The following is a 17,002-nucleotide window of genomic DNA, read 5'->3' on the forward strand; positions in this document are numbered from 1 at the left end:
CACACATAGGCTGAAAATAAAGTGATAGAGGAACATTTACCAAGCAAATGGAAAGCAAAAAAAAAAAAAAAAAGCAGGGGTTGCAATCCTAGTCTCTGATAAAACAGACTTTAAACCAACAAAGATCTTTTAAACCAACAAACATCAACGTAAGAAGAGCTAACTATCCTAAATATATATGCGCCCAATACGGGAGCACGCAGATTCATAAAACAAGTTCTTAGAGACCTACAAAGAGACTTAGACTCCCACACAATAAGAGTGGGAGACTTTAACACCCCACTGTCAATATTAGACACATCAACGAGACAGAAAATTAACAAGGATATTCAAGACTTGAACTCAGCTCTGGACTGAGTGGATCTAACAGACATCTACAGAACTCTCCATCCCAAATCAACAGAATATACATTCTTCTTAGCACCGTATAGCACTTATTCTAAAGTCGACCACATAATTGGAAGTAAAACATTCCTCAGCAAATGCAAAAGAATGGAAATCATAACAAACAGTCTCTCAGACCACAGTGCAATCAAATTAGAACTCAGGATTAAGAAACTCACTAAAAACCGCACAACTACATGGAAACTGAACAACCTGCTCCTGAATGATTACTGGGTAAATAACAAAATTAAGGCAGAAATCAAGAAGTTCTTTGAAACCAATGAGAACAAAGAGACAATGTACCAGAACCCCTGGGACACAGCTAAAGCAGTGGATAAAGGCCTCCATATCTCCTCCCTGGAGACAAAGATTCTGAGCACGCTCCTTGAAGGCACCTCAGAAGGTCTCATTGCCCATATGGATGGCCCATTCAAAAACTTCTTGTATCAACATTTCCTCCTTCCCTCCTGGATCCTCAGTTCTGCTCCTAGAATCATTTCCTAGAAACCCTCTGCCCCAGAACGTTGCCTCTGGCTCTGCCTTCACAGGACCCCAGGCCACAACAGGCTACTTTAGGCAGCATCATGGCCTACATCTTTGTGCTAAGAGTAATGGGAAGCCATTGAATGGTCAGAAGCAGGTGCTCAATCAAATCTATGTTCTTAGGTGGGCACGGTGGCTCGTGTCTGTAATTGCAACCCATTGGAAGGCCAAGGTGAACAGATCACCTGAACTCAGGAGTTTGAGACCAGCCTGGGCAATGTGGCACACATGGATGGTCCCAGCTACTCAGGGGGTCAAGGTGGAAGGATAGTTTGAGGCCGGGAGGTCCAAGATGCAGTGAGCCATGATCATGCCATGGGACACCAGCCTCATAACAGAGTAAGACTGTCTGAAAAAACAAACAAACAAACAAACAACAACAAAAAAAAAACCCAAAAACCCAAAAAATGATCTTGTTAAAGCCCAACCTGGCTCAGTGTGGAGAATGATCCAGGACATGGGAGGGACGGGCAGTTGCACATGGAAGACCATTCTGGAAGTTCTTGCAGGAGTCTGGGCAAAACGTGAGGACAGACTGGATGGGGGTGTTTGCTGTCTGGATGTCCCCCTTTGTCCCTCTATTAGTCGATAATCCTCTCCCAATCTGCACACAGGCCCCTCTGACACTAGTCAGCCTCTAGTGTCCCATGTCAATCCCAGGCTCTGACTCGCAGATGGAAACCACACCCATGCTCAGCCAGAGCCAGACATGTACAAGCTTTCTGCGGGTGCCCCAGTGGGGTTGGTGGGGTTTTGAGGTCTCAGGGAAATGACCAGCTGGGAAAGTGAGAGTCCAGTGAGCAAGCAGGAGGGGTCATGGAAGCCTCGCTCCCTGAGACCCTGGAAGAAGGATCATGAGGAAGGGAAGTCAGGCACCCAGAGTCCAGGGGAGCCTCCATCGGCACCACAAAGGCACAGCCATCAGTCAGTGTTGATTGGACCCAAGTCTCCAGGACACAAGATGGGGAGAGCCGGGTGGACCTGAGATATCACCTTGTCCAGGCCCCCTTCTATAGCTGATGAGGAAACTGAGGCTCAGAGAGGCGAGGTCTCATGACCACAAGTGGGGTTGAACTCCTGGACACACCTCAAGGTTCCTCGACCTGTTCCTGGCCTCTCCTTTCATTTTTCATTTCTTCCCGAATTAACCTCTTTCCAACACAGCGTTTCAAGTTCCCCTGGAACTTCCTCGGTCCATCAGTGTCCCCTGGTCTGGAAGAGCACCGGCCACTTGCCAAGGCCCCCACGACTCTGCTGCCATCACAACCACCATCACCACCATTACGAGAAAAACTTGAGACTGATGGCCCCCAAAGCTTGGAAGGAGCTGCGAGACCAAAGAATGACTCGAACAAGTCCAGCTTGGTGAGTAGGTGAGTTTATTAGGACTTACACACAGGGCACTCCTGGGCGGCGGCAGGACAGCTCTAGAGATCTGCGCTTCCTCCCAATGCTAAACTGCTTTCATGCTAATTTTCTGACTGTTTACTCACTGGGTGAGAGCGATGGGACTATTTTCACTGGTTGGTTCTCAGATACTCTCTGGGAAGTTTGGGTTCCCAGGGACACCTGCTCCTCAGCTGGGGACCATGGCCATGGCCCACCACCTGCCTTTCAGGGTTCAAGCAGGGGACATGCACCCTTTAGTAACCTGGAGGGGACCCATCACACAACAACCACCCCAACCACCATCATCAAGAAGCCACTGGCTGACTGAGATACACCCCCAGAAGGACAAGTGAGAGTGGATGCAGGAAAGACAGAGTGAGAGACCATCACCAGGGAAAGACTTCATTCTTGGAAGGACATCAAATCTTGGAGCAGGTCGGTAGTGGAGCTGCTGTTTCTTCTCCTGTATCCAACAGTTCTAACTCTTTGGCTTTCTGCATTTTCAGCTCTTTCTTTTCCTGGCCTTCTCATTGCTGGTTCCTGCACGTCTCCCTCTATTCCTCCTCCAATATATTCTTTAGTCTAAAGTAAATTGCTTCTTCCCATTCCCCACACTCTCCAGTCCCCTCTCTTCCCTTATTCCAGGCCCCAGCATTCCTGCCTTCTCCTTGGCGCACTTGCCATCTGCATTAACCCCTCCCCTGCTGTGCTCAGCTACAGATATGCCAAAGTCCCTAACACTCAGTTCCATAAACTTTACCTCACCCTGTTTATCCACCTAATACAATGTTTGTATTTTGGCCGGTGTGGTGGCTAACGCCTGTAATCCCAGCACTTTGAGAGGCCGAGGAGGGCGGATCATGAGATCAAGAGATCGAGACCATCCTGGCCAACACGGTGAAACCCCATCTCTACTAAAAATACAAAAATTAGCTGGGTGTGGTGTTGCTCACCTGTAGTCCCAGCTACTCAGGAGGCTGAGGCAGGAGAATGGCTTGAACCTGGGAGGCGGAGGTTGCAGTGAGCCGAGATCGTACCACTGTACTCCAGCCTGGCGACAGAGTGAGACTCCATCTCAAAAAAAAAACAAAAGTTTGCATTTTGTCCTGGCCTGTGCCTGGCACACTTCCCCTGGTGGCTGCTCTGCTCTGGGGTCACAGTTCTTGGTCCGCCTGTAGAATCTCATGGATCTTGGTGAGAATGTTGAGCTTCCCCTCCAGCTCCTGAGCCCGCTCCTTCAGCTCCTCAGCTGACTCTGACTTTGCCCCCTCATGCAAGTGCTTTGACTCATACGCAAGGCTGACCACATCCAGCACAAGCAAGATGCCTCCAGTGGCCACACCCACAATCTTGGTTCCTCTGCTCATTTCCAGGGTGGGGCTTTCAGTAACTCTCCCCACTTCTTCATCACGTTCAGCTGAGATTTGCCCAATGATCTCAAGGGGTGTGGCAGATGGTACCAATTGAGAGTTGGATCCAGCTTGTCTGATGGCACGGATGTCCTTCCCAATGCCTTGTACGACTTGGTAAGAATTGTCAATTAAGGAAAGAAAGTTGGGTGTGTTCTCACCCATAAATTCCTTTATTACCTTCGCTACGTCAGGGTCTCTTTGGTCTAAGTTGCCGGCTTGGGCTTGTGCCCACAATTTCTTTGCTTGTTCCACAGCATTGCCGGCAATCCTGGTCACAGCGGCCACTATTCCCTTCCCCATCCCAGTTTCCGAGAGCCCAAGACTGATTTCTTCTGTGAAGGGTGCCAGACCCACGCTGATGAGGGTCAGGATGTCAGAGATAACACCGGCGGTGCTGGACACCACGTTGGTGATGGTGGTGCCTCTGTGGACCTGCTCAACCCTGTCTGCAAGGACATGGAGCCTTATTATGTGATCCTGAAGCTCCCTTTTCAAGTGAGGAAACTCTCTCAAAAACCACTTCCTGTGCTGCTGGTCTTTATCATGCCAGTTTTTGTCCTTCATGATTACGTGTCTTGCAAGCTTGTTCAGAGCTTTGTGGAACTCATCTGCCTCATCCCTGCACAAGGAAAGGTTAAAGGATTAAGAAATGCAGTTTCCCTGTCTATGAAATGAGCTCCATGCGATCTCTATCCTGTGTAAATTGCAGAGCTTCCACTATCAATCAAATAGAAACAAATTTTACAAATGAAGAGAATTTCCTTTCAAACTCAAACACGTTATGTTCATCATAGATACTCCTCAGTACTTATTCCATATGGAAATAAACATCTTAAAGGCATCTCAGATGCTCTTTCATGGCAGGTGTTTGATAAAGATGCCTCCTCACTCAAGGGCAGGTCAACACCGCAACTGCCAAAGTGTTTGGAGAGCGGAAACTCTGCAGATGAACTAAGAGCAGTGAGAGTGGGACAAAGAGACTTTACTCCCAGGATGGCAGCAAAGTGAAGCATGAACTTTACCCAAAGAGAGGCCTTCCCTTTGTCCGCAGCTCCTGGGAAATGATCTCCAGGCTCCTGGAATGTCCTGCCTGGTAGGAACATCTTTCTTTGCCTGGTGATTTGGCCACGGGACCGTATAGCAATGTGATGGATGATGGAGTTTGGCGCTATTTGGTGTCTTTTCTGACCTACAGAGGACATGTGTACTAAAGGGGTTAGACCTCAGGGAGCTGCTGGAGACTCCAGGTCAGCCATGAGGGCAGCTTGTGAGCCAGCCCCAGCAGATGCTCTGAACACTAAGGCACGGGTTGAGAAAGACTTTCTGTTCGACCAAACTCCAGTTGGGCCCTTCTGAGCCTCTTCTTCACTAGGCGCCGACCTTGGCCTTCCACACCCACCCACTGCTTTCTGGTCCTGCACCGCCCAGCTCAGCAAGAATCGCCCCAAGTCAGTTTAGGGAGGGTCCTCCCCGCTTGATGTCTGATCACACTTTGCTATCTGATCATGCTCCTCACCCCCACCATTGATGGGTGAGTGTCTGACCTGCCTTTAGGGAGAATCCTGTTAGGCCGGTTTAGCACAAACCCCCCACTCTGGTGTCTCCTGTCAGTCCTGTTCCATCTCCCGCCCCTCACCCTGGTATTGGCTGTGACTCCCTCTCTGTCTTTATTGTATTTGGAGCTGGGCTCAGTTTCCCTCCCCTGTAAGAACAATCCTGAATAAAGGCTTCCTTCCTGATTTAATGTGATTCACAGGAATTTTTCCTTAACCGGGTGAGCTTCCCTGGTTGGCAGCACCCTGTGTGTTTTGTCCCACATTGACACAGGAGAACACAGCGTCCTGAGGACAATGAAGCTTCACACCTGAAACCCTCCCAAACTCTACCTTTTGTGTCTCTTCCTTAGGCTGATTTTAATCTGTGTTCTTTCGGTGTGATCAACCACAATGGTGCAATAGCAGTTTTCAGTGAGTTATGTGAGTCCTTCTAGTGAATTATAAAATCTAAGGATGATTTTAGGAATCCCCATAAATTTGCAGGTGGTGTCAAAGGTAAGGATGCCCTCAGACATTGCAGTCTGGCTATCTCTGAGTACTTTGAATTCAAACAAAAACAAAACCCCGGAGAGACAGATCACTTTGCCTGGCATCTGCTCCCTTCCAATGCCTCATGCCCTTTCACCTGGCTGAAGGCTACTGGGTCCAACCACTGCCCCAGTTGACTGGAGTGGGAGATCTGGCTATTCATTCTGGCTCCACATGGACTCTCCAGCCACCTTACTGCCTCCTGACCTACCATCTGCACCCCCAACCTTCCAGGTCTCACTCGCAGGTGTCACCAGCCTAACTGATGCCTTAGCAGTGACTGCTTCACCTGTGTGCACACCAAGGCCATGTGCAATTTTATGGAACCTCTAGAAGACTCAAGACACTTTCAGAATCATCTATATGAATTGCTAATGCTGAAAAGACCTGAATTTGGACAAGATGGTAGAGGAAGTGTTTTCCTCCTTGGTTGGGGACTTGTGAGTCTGCTCAGTACCCCTGAAATTACACAAATTGACAGCTACTCATTCTACTTTGGAAAGGGTCACTAAGGCATGCCATGGTAAGGAGCTTCTCTGTGTAGAAGAGAAGAAGTTCTCAAAGGGTAGCCCAGAACTTGCCAGTTCCCAGGCATGGTGTGAGAGACACAGGCAACCATGACCCTGTATGCCCATGAGTATTGGGATCATCCAGACAGGGAAGAAATATCCCTCTCCCACTCACATGTCCTCTGCAAGTTCATGACCTCCTTAAGTTTCAAGCCCTTGGTGCCTCTCTTGCCACACGCTGGTCCCAGCCCTGGTGCCCCAAACTTCCTACTTGTTCTGCAATGAAGGCTGACTCTCGCTCCATCCTGACCCCTGGCTCCTGTCTTCCTGGGCCTTTGGGCAGGATCTTGGTCTTGGTTCCCCACCTTTGACCTGGAGTTGACTCTAAGGCCTTCACCACACTCCTATCACATTGAGTTGCTATTCCTATTGGACAGATGACAGTTCCCAGTCTCCACGACATAAGCCCAGAGCCCAGGGACTGGACACAGACAGAGCCGGAAAGAGACCCAGCGGTGTGCAACTCCACTCCAGCCTCTCAGCATCCTGGACCAGCAGAAGAGTCCTGCCATGTTTGTGGAATTCCTCAGATGAGAAAAAAGGCCCCAGCCAGCATCCCCAGGAACACACATTGGTTAGGTCAGGATTTTTCTGACTTGTCCCAAAGGTCAAGTCCTGCTGGGCTCCCATCTTCAAGAAGAAGACCCTTAACCCTGGTCTCTTTCCACTAAGCTTGTAAGATGTTAACGTTAACTTGCACCTACTATGTGTCAGTCATTATGCTAAGCACTTTACATGCATGATCTCATTTTTCTCACAATAAGACTCCATGGATGAAGAAAGGCTGAAAGTGAGAAAGTAACTGGCAAAGTTCCCATCACCAGCAGATGGCAGAAATGACCCTGTCCCTGTGGGCTTCCTCTCCCCTCAGCCTGAGGCTACTCACTGCCAGCGAAGGACATGGAGGAAATATTCCTCCTGGAGTGCTGAGAAGGTCATCCTCAAGCCCAGCAGAGGGGGCTGCCTGGAGGAGGTGTGCCTGTCAGGGAAAACCAGCCCAGGGGAGAGCTGGGTGGCATCGCTGGGGCGCCCAATGGAAGTAACCCCATGGAGGTTACCTGGTTAGTTCAGCAGCAGCCACGAATCCGTTCCAGGCCTCATCATCAGTCAGCAGGAGTAGCAGATTCTGTGTGCTCACTTTTTCCTGGAAATACTTAATGGCATCCTCAATAAAGATGCTGCTCTCTAGTTGGAACGAAGAAAGGATAAGGTTGGATGATAGTGTAGGGGAGCATAACAGCCATTGCATAAGAGATGACTACATGTTAATTTTCCTGGACAGCTCTGATGTGGGACATGTTTGATGGAGTCATTAGTGCTATAGAGGGAATTGTGTGCCCCCAAAATTCATATGCTGAAGCCCTAAACTCAGGTGACTACATTTGGAGATCTGGCCTTTAAGGAAGCAATTAAGACTGAATGAGATCACAAGGTTAGGGCTCTAATTCTATGTAGAGGGCTAGTGTCCTATTGTAAGAAGAGAATGAGACACAAGAAGGCTGCGTGAGGACACAGTGCAAAGGCAGCCTCCACAAGCCAGCATTAAAGTCCTCCCCAGACTCCAGCCCTGCTGACACCTTCACCCTGGACTTCTTGCCTCTGGATCTGTGAGAAAATAAAAGCTAGATGTTGAAGTCACCCAGCCTGTGATATTTTACTATGGCAGCCTGAGAACATTGAAACACCAGGGGAGTGCCACGGTGCTTTGGGGCGGGGGAATGAATCCTTTTCAGCTCAGCGCCAACACAAAGTGAGCCTTCCAGGCCAAGGAAGTGGAAACATCCTAGTGATCACTTCTATCTGCCACGTGCCTGTTGGGTCAAACACTTTATACCAGTGTCTTCAAAATTTGAATTTCAACACATCATTGGGTTATGAAATTATTGGTTCAAGAGCAGCATTTTAAAAAGAAAATCAATTTGAAAATATCAGAGTGTACCAAGCATAGCAGGGGTGAGTATTGTTTTTGTGGGTTATTTCAAATATATATCCATTAACGTAAATTCCTGGAATCCAGATGTGTTTAGGCATTCAGAATTTTCACTATTTTAGAAAGGACACAGGATGCATATGGTATATTCCTGACCATTCCCAGCAGAAGCTGGACTGCTCCCTGTAATGAAACCCACACATGTTTCAACAGTGAAACAAGCAAATATTCACATTAAATGTAAAAAATAATGGTAGGTCTACAAAGAACTCAAGTCAGTACAGAGCAGGATTACTACCGAAGTCAGCTGTCCCCAAAATGTGTGGTTTGCAGGGATCTGAGAATTATGGAATTGCAGATAAGGAACTGCGGACCAGTATGTATTTGTGTGTGCACCGAGACATGATGTAAAATTGTTTCTTGCTGTGGACACACAAGAGACCTCATTCTTTTTTTTTTTTTTGAGATGGAGTCTCGCTCTGTCGCCCAGGCTGGAGTGCAGTGGTGCGATCTTGGCTCACTGCAAGCTCCACCTCCTGGGTTCTTTCCATTCTCCTGTCTCAGCCTCCTGAGTAGCTGGGACTACAGGCGCCCGCCACCACGCCTGGTAATTTTTTGTGTGTTTTTAGTAGAGACGGGGTTTCATCGTGTTAGCCAGGATAGTCTCGATCTCCTGACCTCGTGATCCACCCACCTTGGCTTCCCAAAGTGCTGGGATTACAGGCGTGGGCCACCGCGCCCGGCCACCTCATTCTTAATTCACAGAAGAAGAAAGTAAAATCCAGACAGTGAGAGTCACCGCCCAAAACCATCAAGCAGGAAGCTCAGGGTTTGACTCCAAGGCCAACGTTTCTTTGACATTGCTCCTTAAATTCCTTAACATTAAAACTCCTTATGTTTTAAAAATGTCTGTGGTCTCTGCATTCTCCCTTATAGCTTACCTGTGGGGCTATTTAAAGTTAAAAAATAATGTCTCAAACTCCGCAGCATTGAGTACAACTACCATGCAAAGGAGATTCCTCCTGCTGGTCTTGGGCACTCTCAGATGGGCAGTGGAGGGGGTTCTTCGAGGGGGCATGGGGGCGGGACCCTCAGCACTGATCCTTGAGGCACCTCCATGTTGCCTCTGTCCTCTGCAGGCTGGTCTCAGGGTACATGGCTCCCCACTGTCACCTCTGAACCCAGCTGGCCCCGTTATTAAACCACAGATCATCTTGTTTCGGAGGGAGAGTTTCTTCCTTGGCCCCCCAGCCCAGCCCTTCCTAAGGATTCCAGGGTCGGCTGAGAGCTCTCAGCTTCTAATCTTCCCTGCCCTCCCCTCATCTTGGACAGGACTCAGCACAGCCCAGTTTTGCGGTCCAGGGCGGCTCCTGAGCAGAGCTGCCTTGGTTGCCACGGCAACTCTGAAAGGGGAGGAAGCCATCCTGAGGAAATGGGGCTTAGGGAAATGAACGCAGTGCTGACTTGGCTGGGCAAGGGCTTGTCTTATTTTTTCTTTTTCCTTCTTCACCAAAAGGAGGAAGGAAACCCAGGTTTGGGTGGAAGGAACCGCCAGCACTAAATCTGTGTATTTCTTGATGTGGTGGGGCTGGTGGATATCAAAGCAAAATTAAAACAAAAATCAGCCCTGAAACATTCTTGGGCAAACAATACCTGCGAGGCCTTCGGAACAGCTGTAACCCTCCTGAAACTGCAAGCTATGGGAAACTAAACTGCGGTCATATCAGATGGGCACTTCTGTTAGACACAAATAAAACTTAAAGCCAGCTGACAGAGGGCCATGTTGAGATGTGGATACTGGGAGGTCACAGAAGAAACAAGAACTCCAGGCAGCAGGTTCACATGACAGACACAGAAGGAGCTGTTGAAATCAGCTGTAGGGACAGGGGGAGGGGACGGGCCCATAGGATCCTGACAAACAGGAAGTGGCCAATCTGGCTAAGACCAGTAAGATCTAACTCAGCGCTGGGTCTGACCCAGGTTTCACCTCACACTCAATCATATCCTCCTTGTCTCACTAAACCCCACACCCACCCGCACCACAGCCATTCCATGTATACACGTTTGGTACAAAACTGCGTGGCCCCCATCCCCCCAATTCCAAGAAATCCTCACCTCTTCCCAGAAATCCTTATGCTTACTGCACACCTTAATTTAATAAACCAGCAAAGACAGAAACCCCAAACCCCACTGGGCCTGACTGGCTCTTCTGAGTCTACCTGCACTCCCACCCCTGAGCCTGCACTTCTGTTTTGCAGTAAAAGCTGATTTGCTTTTGCTTTGACTTTTTTCTCTCTTCACTGTCAAAAACCTGGGCAAGGCTAAGGTCCGGTCTCACCTGTATTCGGAGACCTCCCTAAACTCACACCGGCACCAACGTGACCAGGGATTTTCCAACAAGCTAAACCAAAACAGGCAGTTTTGTAGGTGCAAACAATCAAATAATGTCCTTACTGCAGTTTCATATTCACCCGATAAACATTGTCTCCGACACTTTTTCACCATAGCACGAAGCCTCCTCCAGTTTGCTGTTTCCCAATTCAGCAATTCTTTCTTACTCAAATAAACTCTTTAAAATTCTATTGGGCCTCAGATTTTTCTTTGACCAGGGGTATTTTAGATGATTGGACTCAGCTCCCGCCTGAGGCAGTCATCCCTGGTAAGCAGGTGCTTGTGATGGGCAGGGCAGGGCGGGTGTCCTAACACAGCTGGGGGGACGGGGTGGCTTCCACCTGGAATCTATAGGAGACCAGTAGAGGGGATGGGAACCAGCCCTTAGGAAGGCCCTATTGTGTGGCAGGCGCTGGCCAGGCCAGGTAGCCATGTAATATTTGATCCTCAAGACAACATGGGGAAATATTATTCTCATGGTACAAGAGAGGGGAGGTAAGGAGTGCCAGGTCACACAGAGGGGACGTGGCAAAGGCCAGACTGGGGTCCAGTTAAGTTGGAAGCTGGACAGGCCCGATGCATTCCCACAGGGCCACTCAGAGCAGAGGGGCTAGGGCAGGGCAAGAGCTGGAGGGAGGGGACCAGCCTCAGGTGGAAATACTCCAGGGTCAGCTGGGAGCAGAGCGGGAGGTGACAGGTTGGGGCTGCTGGTTAACCTCCTCTCCCACCCCTCCTCTCCTCCTGGACCCTGCTCTCCTCCTCAACTCCCCTCCCCTGCTGGTTCCACTTCCCCAAGGCTGTCCTGCCCCACTTGAGTCATTTGCTAGGTGCCAGGGTAGGGAGGAAGTGGGCACCTGGGCAGTGTCACCCTGAGGAGAGGTCAGGATGCAGATGACCCACAGACCCCTGGGTCGGGGGACTCCACGTGACCTCTTCTGCTGCTCAGGGCAGACTCATTGGCCCCCTTGTCCATCTGGGTTCTTCTGGGGCTCACTCAGCTGTGGAGGTGCCACCCTCCATTCTAAGTGCAAATAGGAACCAGCAGGGAAGAGGAGGTAAGCCTACCTGGGTCCATGCTGCCAGCAGCCCAGTCACCGAGGGGCTTACCTTGAGGATTTCCAGTATCTGTCCTGTGGGTGGCAACCCACTCAGGGGCCGAGGCAAGAGACCGAGGACACGAGCTGTTCCAGTATAATAAAATATAAAACAAGAATAGTTATACCAGATATAGATCTTAGATATGATTATATATGAATATCATTAATCATTAGTTTGTAGCAATTACTCTTTATTCCAATATTATAATAATCCTCCCTCTATAATCATAACCTAGGAAAAACCAGGCCATACAGAGATAGGAGCTGAGGGGACATAGTGAGGTGTGACCAGAAGACAAGAGTGCAAGCCTTCTGTTATGCCCAGACAGGGCCACCAGAAGGGCTCCTTGGTCTAGGGGTGACGCCAGCGTCTGGGAAGACGCCCGTTGCCAGGTGGACCGTGGTCTAGCGGTAGCGAAAAGTGTCAAGGAAAAACACCCTCTACTTAGTAGACCGGGAAAGGGAGTTTCCTTTTCCCCAGGGGAGTTTAGAGAAGAATCTGCTCCTCTGCCTCCTGTGGAGGGCCTGACATCAGTCAGGCTTTCCCGCAGTTATCCAGAGGCCTAACCATCTCCCTGTGATGCTGTGCTTCAGTGGTCACGCTCCTAGTCCACCTTCATGTCCCATCCAGTACACCTGGCTCTGCCTTCTAGATAGCAGTAGTAAATTAGTGAAAGTACTAAAAGTCTCTAATATGCAGGAATAATGGCGTAAGCTGTCTTTCTCTTTGTCTCCTCTCTCTCTCTGCCTCGGCTGCCAGGCAGGGAAGGGCCCCCTGTCCAGTGGACACGTGACCTACGTGACCTTACCTATCATTGGAGATGACTCACACTCCTTACCCTGCCTCTTTTGCTTTGTATCCAATAAATAACAGCACAGCCAGACATTCGGGGCCACTACCGGTCTCCGTGCATTGGTGGTAGTGGTCCCCAAGGTCCAGCTGTCTTTTCTTTTATCTCTTTGTCTTGTGTCTTTATTTCTACACTCTCTCGTCACCGCACACGGGGAGAGACCCACCGATCCTGTGGGGCTGGACCCTACACTGTCCCACTTGGAACGTTCTGTTGCACCCTTGAGGAGGAGAAAACAAATCGTGGGATCAAATGTGACCCACCAGTGGACAGAGGGAGGCTTGAGCAGCCAGGGCTCTGCAGATCCCTCTGGGATGGAAGCAAACACCAAAACCAACCTAACCCAGATTGTTTGTCTGTCACCGAGCCCCCATCGTCTGCCATTTACAGACACTCACCTCCCTCCAGCTTCCTCTGCCCTTACTCCCACACCAAGGAGAAGTGCACTCGTCCTGTTGGGGTATGAGGAGAACATAATCAGAGGAGGGGCAGCCATCTGATCATTACAGAAACTACAGAGTCTATACACAGGAATAGAGATGGGGAGGAACATTCTGACAATGACCAGGGCCTGGGAGCATGTGTGATAATTAATTGGTAATAGCCAGTGTGTATTGCGTGTCTGTGATGTGCAGGGCCTCCTATATGTGTCTCATTCGATGATCACACACAGGCCAGGAGATGGGTACAACTTTCCCATTCAAACACAGAGGAATCCACAAAAGTTAGGGAACTTGCCAGTGTTTTCACAATAGTGCTAGAGCCAGGACTTCTGCTTCAATCCCATGTCTTCAATGACTGTGCTCTACTCCCTTAAATATACAATATTGAGTCACGTATACACGCTCATGGTAAATGACTCCTCATTGCAAATCCATGTCTCACACCCTCTGCTCAACTCTTCGTCTTGGTGAATTCACTGGTGCTGCAGTGGACAGCCTGTGTCCCCATTGCTTCTCTAAGATTCTTTGTCCCACAAAGACCCGGATCTTGCCAGATGCCGGCCCAGCCCCTGCTGTGGCTGCCGAGACCTCCTGGTGCTGCCCTGTCCCCTCTGCTGTCCTCCCCTAGCTGATGGACCTCAGGGTGTTTCTAATTCCTCATATAAATTATGCTACAAAGAACATCCTCCTTCGCATAAAACTTTGCCCACACTTGAGATTATTTCCTAAAGATATTCGTAGGAGTAGAATGACTAGGTCAGAAGCTATTAACATCTCAAAAGGCTTTATACCTAGAGCCACATTGTATGCAAATTGCACCAATTCACACTCAAACTAGCAGTATATGAAGATGCCCATCCTTTCAGTCTTACTGGCTCTCAGTATTCTCTTCTTTAAGACAAAAAAAAAACAACCATATACACAACATATAAATATGAGAACTAAATATACTTGTTACCAATACCAATTAGTACAAACTTTAAAGCACAAAGGTAGCAGTTGGGATGTGAAGCACTGAACGAAGGAGAAGGAGGATTAATATTGTCATTTTTTAAAGAGGAAAGTTAAGAAATACTGGGTACAACTGAGGGTATATGAAAGTTTTAAGTAAATTGTTTACAGCTACAAAGTTGCTAATGGAAGACATAAAACTGGTGATAGAATGTTAGGAAAAGGTGGAGAGGAGAGATAGAGGGAGGGTACAAATAAGACAAAACTGACTAATAATGATACTATAAATAATAACAATACCACTTCAGGCCCGTCCCAGTTAGGGGCGGCTCCAAGCATTACCATTTCTCTTTTTTCACCGTGTGTCACTGCACACTCCCCGGCACACCCACTTCCAGCAGCTGGTCTTTGTTTGCAGACTCTATTTTAACAGCTCAGTGGTTCCCGGGCCCCCTGATGGGGTTCCATCCTCCAGCTCTCATACTAAAGCCCCCTCCTCAAAAGCCACTCGCCTCCCTCTTTCCCTTTCCTGCCTTTGTCTCAGGGTTCAGACACACAGATGTCTGTCTTCTGGGGACCCCATGCAGGAAGGGTAAAACGGGGACCCAGTCCTGGGCAGCAGTTCACCAGGGGAGTACGCAGATGGGGCGTCTGGGCACTTCTTGCTGTAAGGGACAGGGGTGACAGGAGAGGGGCATCCCTTCGCCTTCTTCCTGCTTTCTTCACTGTGTGATCCCCTAGGCCAGAGGAGCCATCTCAACACCATCTCATGAGCCATGAGGACACAGGAGGACCAGAAGAGAGCAGAGGAGCAGGAGGGCAGAGAGAGCTGGGGCCTCGGATTCCCCCCACACTCGTGAGGAGCTGCACCCTGGATCGCATCCTCCTTGGTCATTGTTGGCCTGGCTCAGACCCTGACCTGGAGCCTCTGCTGAATATTGAGTCTGGATATTGCCCGTTAGCCTCGACTAGGATACAGCGGGTCCTCCCTGGGCGAGTCTGCTAGTTGGTCAATTCTGGGAAGGGACTTTGGTTCCTGGAAGAAGCCCAGATGGCTCCTGGCCCAGCCCAAGCCCTGCCCAACTGTGCAGCCCAGACACAGAGCCCTCCCTCCCGCCTCAGGGCTCTGAGCCAAGCTCACCAGATGCAGAGGACAAAGACTGTCAGCAAAGCAGCTCCCTCCATGTCGCTGCGGGGCCTCCTCCTTGGGCAGGAAAAGAGGGGTTGAGACAGTGTGCTCCTCCTGAGAAATCACCATTTTCATTTCTTTTTTTTTTTTTTTTTTTTAAGGAGTCTCGCTCTGTCGCCCAGGCTGGAGTGCAGTGGTGCCATCTCGGCTCACTGCAAGCCCCGCCTCCCAGGTTCACACCATTCTCCTGCCTCAGCCTCCCGAGTAGCTGGGACTACAGACGCCCGCCATGATGCCAGGCTAATTTTTTTTGTATTTTTAGTAGAGACAGGGTTTCACTATGTTAGCCAGGATGGTCTCGATCTCCTGACCTCGTGATCCACCCGTCTCGGCCTCCCAAAGTGCTGGGATTACAGGCGTGAGCCACCGCGCCCCACCTTTCATTTTGTTTTTAATAAACAGTTTTGCTCTGTCACCCAGGCTGCAGGGCTTTGACACCATCCTAGCTCCTTGCAGCCTAGATCTGCTGGCCTCAAGTGATCCTCCTCCTTCAACCTTCTGAGTAGCTGGGACTACAGGTGCACGCCACCATGCTGGGCTAATTTGTTAATTTTTGATTTCATAGAGACAGCATCTCCTGTGTTTCCCAGGCTGTCTTGAACTCCTGGCCTCAAGTGATCCTCCCGCCTCTGCCTCCCACAGCACTGGGGTCACAGTCTTCAGCATCCCTTTTTGATGAAGAACAAATAAGACCATGACTCAGATTTCACAGAAATTACCCCCCGGATTTCATGGACTTTTGGCAGCTCTATCAGGTTTTTGAGAGGGGGAAAAAACTCAGGCTGGGTGGGGAGGTGACTTGCCCAGAGTCACACAGCTCTTGGAGGGCAGAGGGGAGGCCAACATCTGGCCTCGTGACTCTAATATTGAAGCAAAAATGTGTAATTTTAATAATCCAAAAGTTTCTAGGTTTGATTCTCCTTCTGTGAACACAGAGATCTAAGTTCTCACTCCTGAAGTTATGCTCACAATTCCACAGTGTGGCTTTTGAATCTCTTGATTGCAAAGCTGGCATCATGCCACAGGCACCATTCTGCAAGGCGCCCTTCTCACTCCCCTGTCTCAGCCATGCTTCCCATCAGGGACACAGCACAGTCTGTTTCTTCTCCATCACCCCAGAGGTCTGAACGGAGGGAAGGAGGTGAGGGCCAGAGACGTGGAGTCCTATGATCTACCTGCTCAGCCTCCTGACACGGGACCCTGGGCAAGTCATTCCGTTCCCAGGGCCTCAGTTTCCCCACAGGGCCTGGCACAAGCTGGTGCTCAGACTCAGGGTAGGTGAGATGACCTCTGAACTCCTTGTACCTGAAAAAAAATTCTGTTGCCCCCATTGGGCCTCAGCAGCAGCACCCTGGGGCCAGCCTGGGTATGGCCTGGCCATAAGGACAGGCTGGGCTCTGGGTCACCTCCTCTCCTCCACCTTCTTTGGTTCCTTCAAATCTCCCAAAGAGATGGGCACCCCCAACACAAACCTTCCTTCTGGGTTCACCCAGTCGTGTCTCAGCAGTCAAAACCAGGGCTGAGCCCAGTGAGCTTTGTGAATCCATCTGAGCTGCTTCCCCCACCCTCTATAGTTTAAGAGCACAGCAGGAGAGGGGAAGCAATCAGACTCAAGCCTGGGTGCAAATCCAGGCTTTACCACTACTTTCCTGTCTATCTGAACCAGTTATCTAACCTCTCCCAGCTTATCTACAAAAGCTGTGAGAATAAGATGGAGGCAGGTCAACTGTCCCCCGCTTACCAAGGAATCTTCCCCTGACAGAGGCTGA

At 49.6% G+C, this 17,002-nt stretch overlaps 1 protein-coding gene across 3 annotated transcripts; it reads right to left on the reverse strand.

Moving 5' to 3' along the window:
- Positions 1-3,435: 3,435 nt before the first annotated feature.
- Positions 3,436-16,222, reverse strand: LOC100590522 (apolipoprotein L2). Of its 3 annotated transcripts, XM_003264694.4 has the most exons (7): positions 16,203-16,222; positions 15,186-15,248; positions 13,049-13,102; positions 12,841-12,870; positions 11,768-11,832; positions 7,440-7,566; positions 3,436-4,347 (listed from the first exon to the last, which is right to left on the reverse strand). In XM_003264694.4, exons 2-7 carry the CDS (start codon positions 15,227-15,229, stop codon positions 3,471-3,473), a joined length of 1,197 nt encoding a protein of 398 aa, XP_003264742.2. In that variant the 5' UTR covers positions 15,230-15,248; positions 16,203-16,222; the 3' UTR covers positions 3,436-3,470. The 3 variants fall into 3 exon arrangements, with proteins under 3 accessions (XP_003264742.2, XP_030671497.1, XP_030671496.1); XM_030815637.1 differs by lacking the exon at positions 13,049-13,102; XM_030815636.1 differs by lacking the exon at positions 16,203-16,222 and having other exon boundaries at positions 11,810-11,832; positions 15,186-15,229.
- Positions 16,223-17,002: the final 780 nt, after the last annotated feature.

The sequence above is a fragment of the Nomascus leucogenys genome, chromosome 7b (assembly GCF_006542625.1).
Source record: "Nomascus leucogenys isolate Asia chromosome 7b, Asia_NLE_v1, whole genome shotgun sequence".
NCBI lineage: Eukaryota > Metazoa > Chordata > Mammalia > Primates > Hylobatidae > Nomascus > Nomascus leucogenys.

Excerpts from the sequence above, each read along its gene's own strand:
- LOC100590522 (XM_003264694.4), bottom strand. The coding sequence starts at position 15,229 with ATGGAGGGAGCTGCTTTGCTGACAGTCTTTGTCCTCTGCATCTG. Across the intron at positions 12,871-13,048 it reads GCAGAGGAAGCTGGAGGGAG|GGTGCAACAGAACGTTCCAA; the intron begins GTGAGTGTCTGT and ends CTCCTCCTCAAG. Across the intron at positions 4,348-7,439 it reads GCTGCTGCTGAACTAACCAG|GGATGAGGCAGATGAGTTCC; the intron begins GTAACCTCCATG and ends TTCCTTGTGCAG.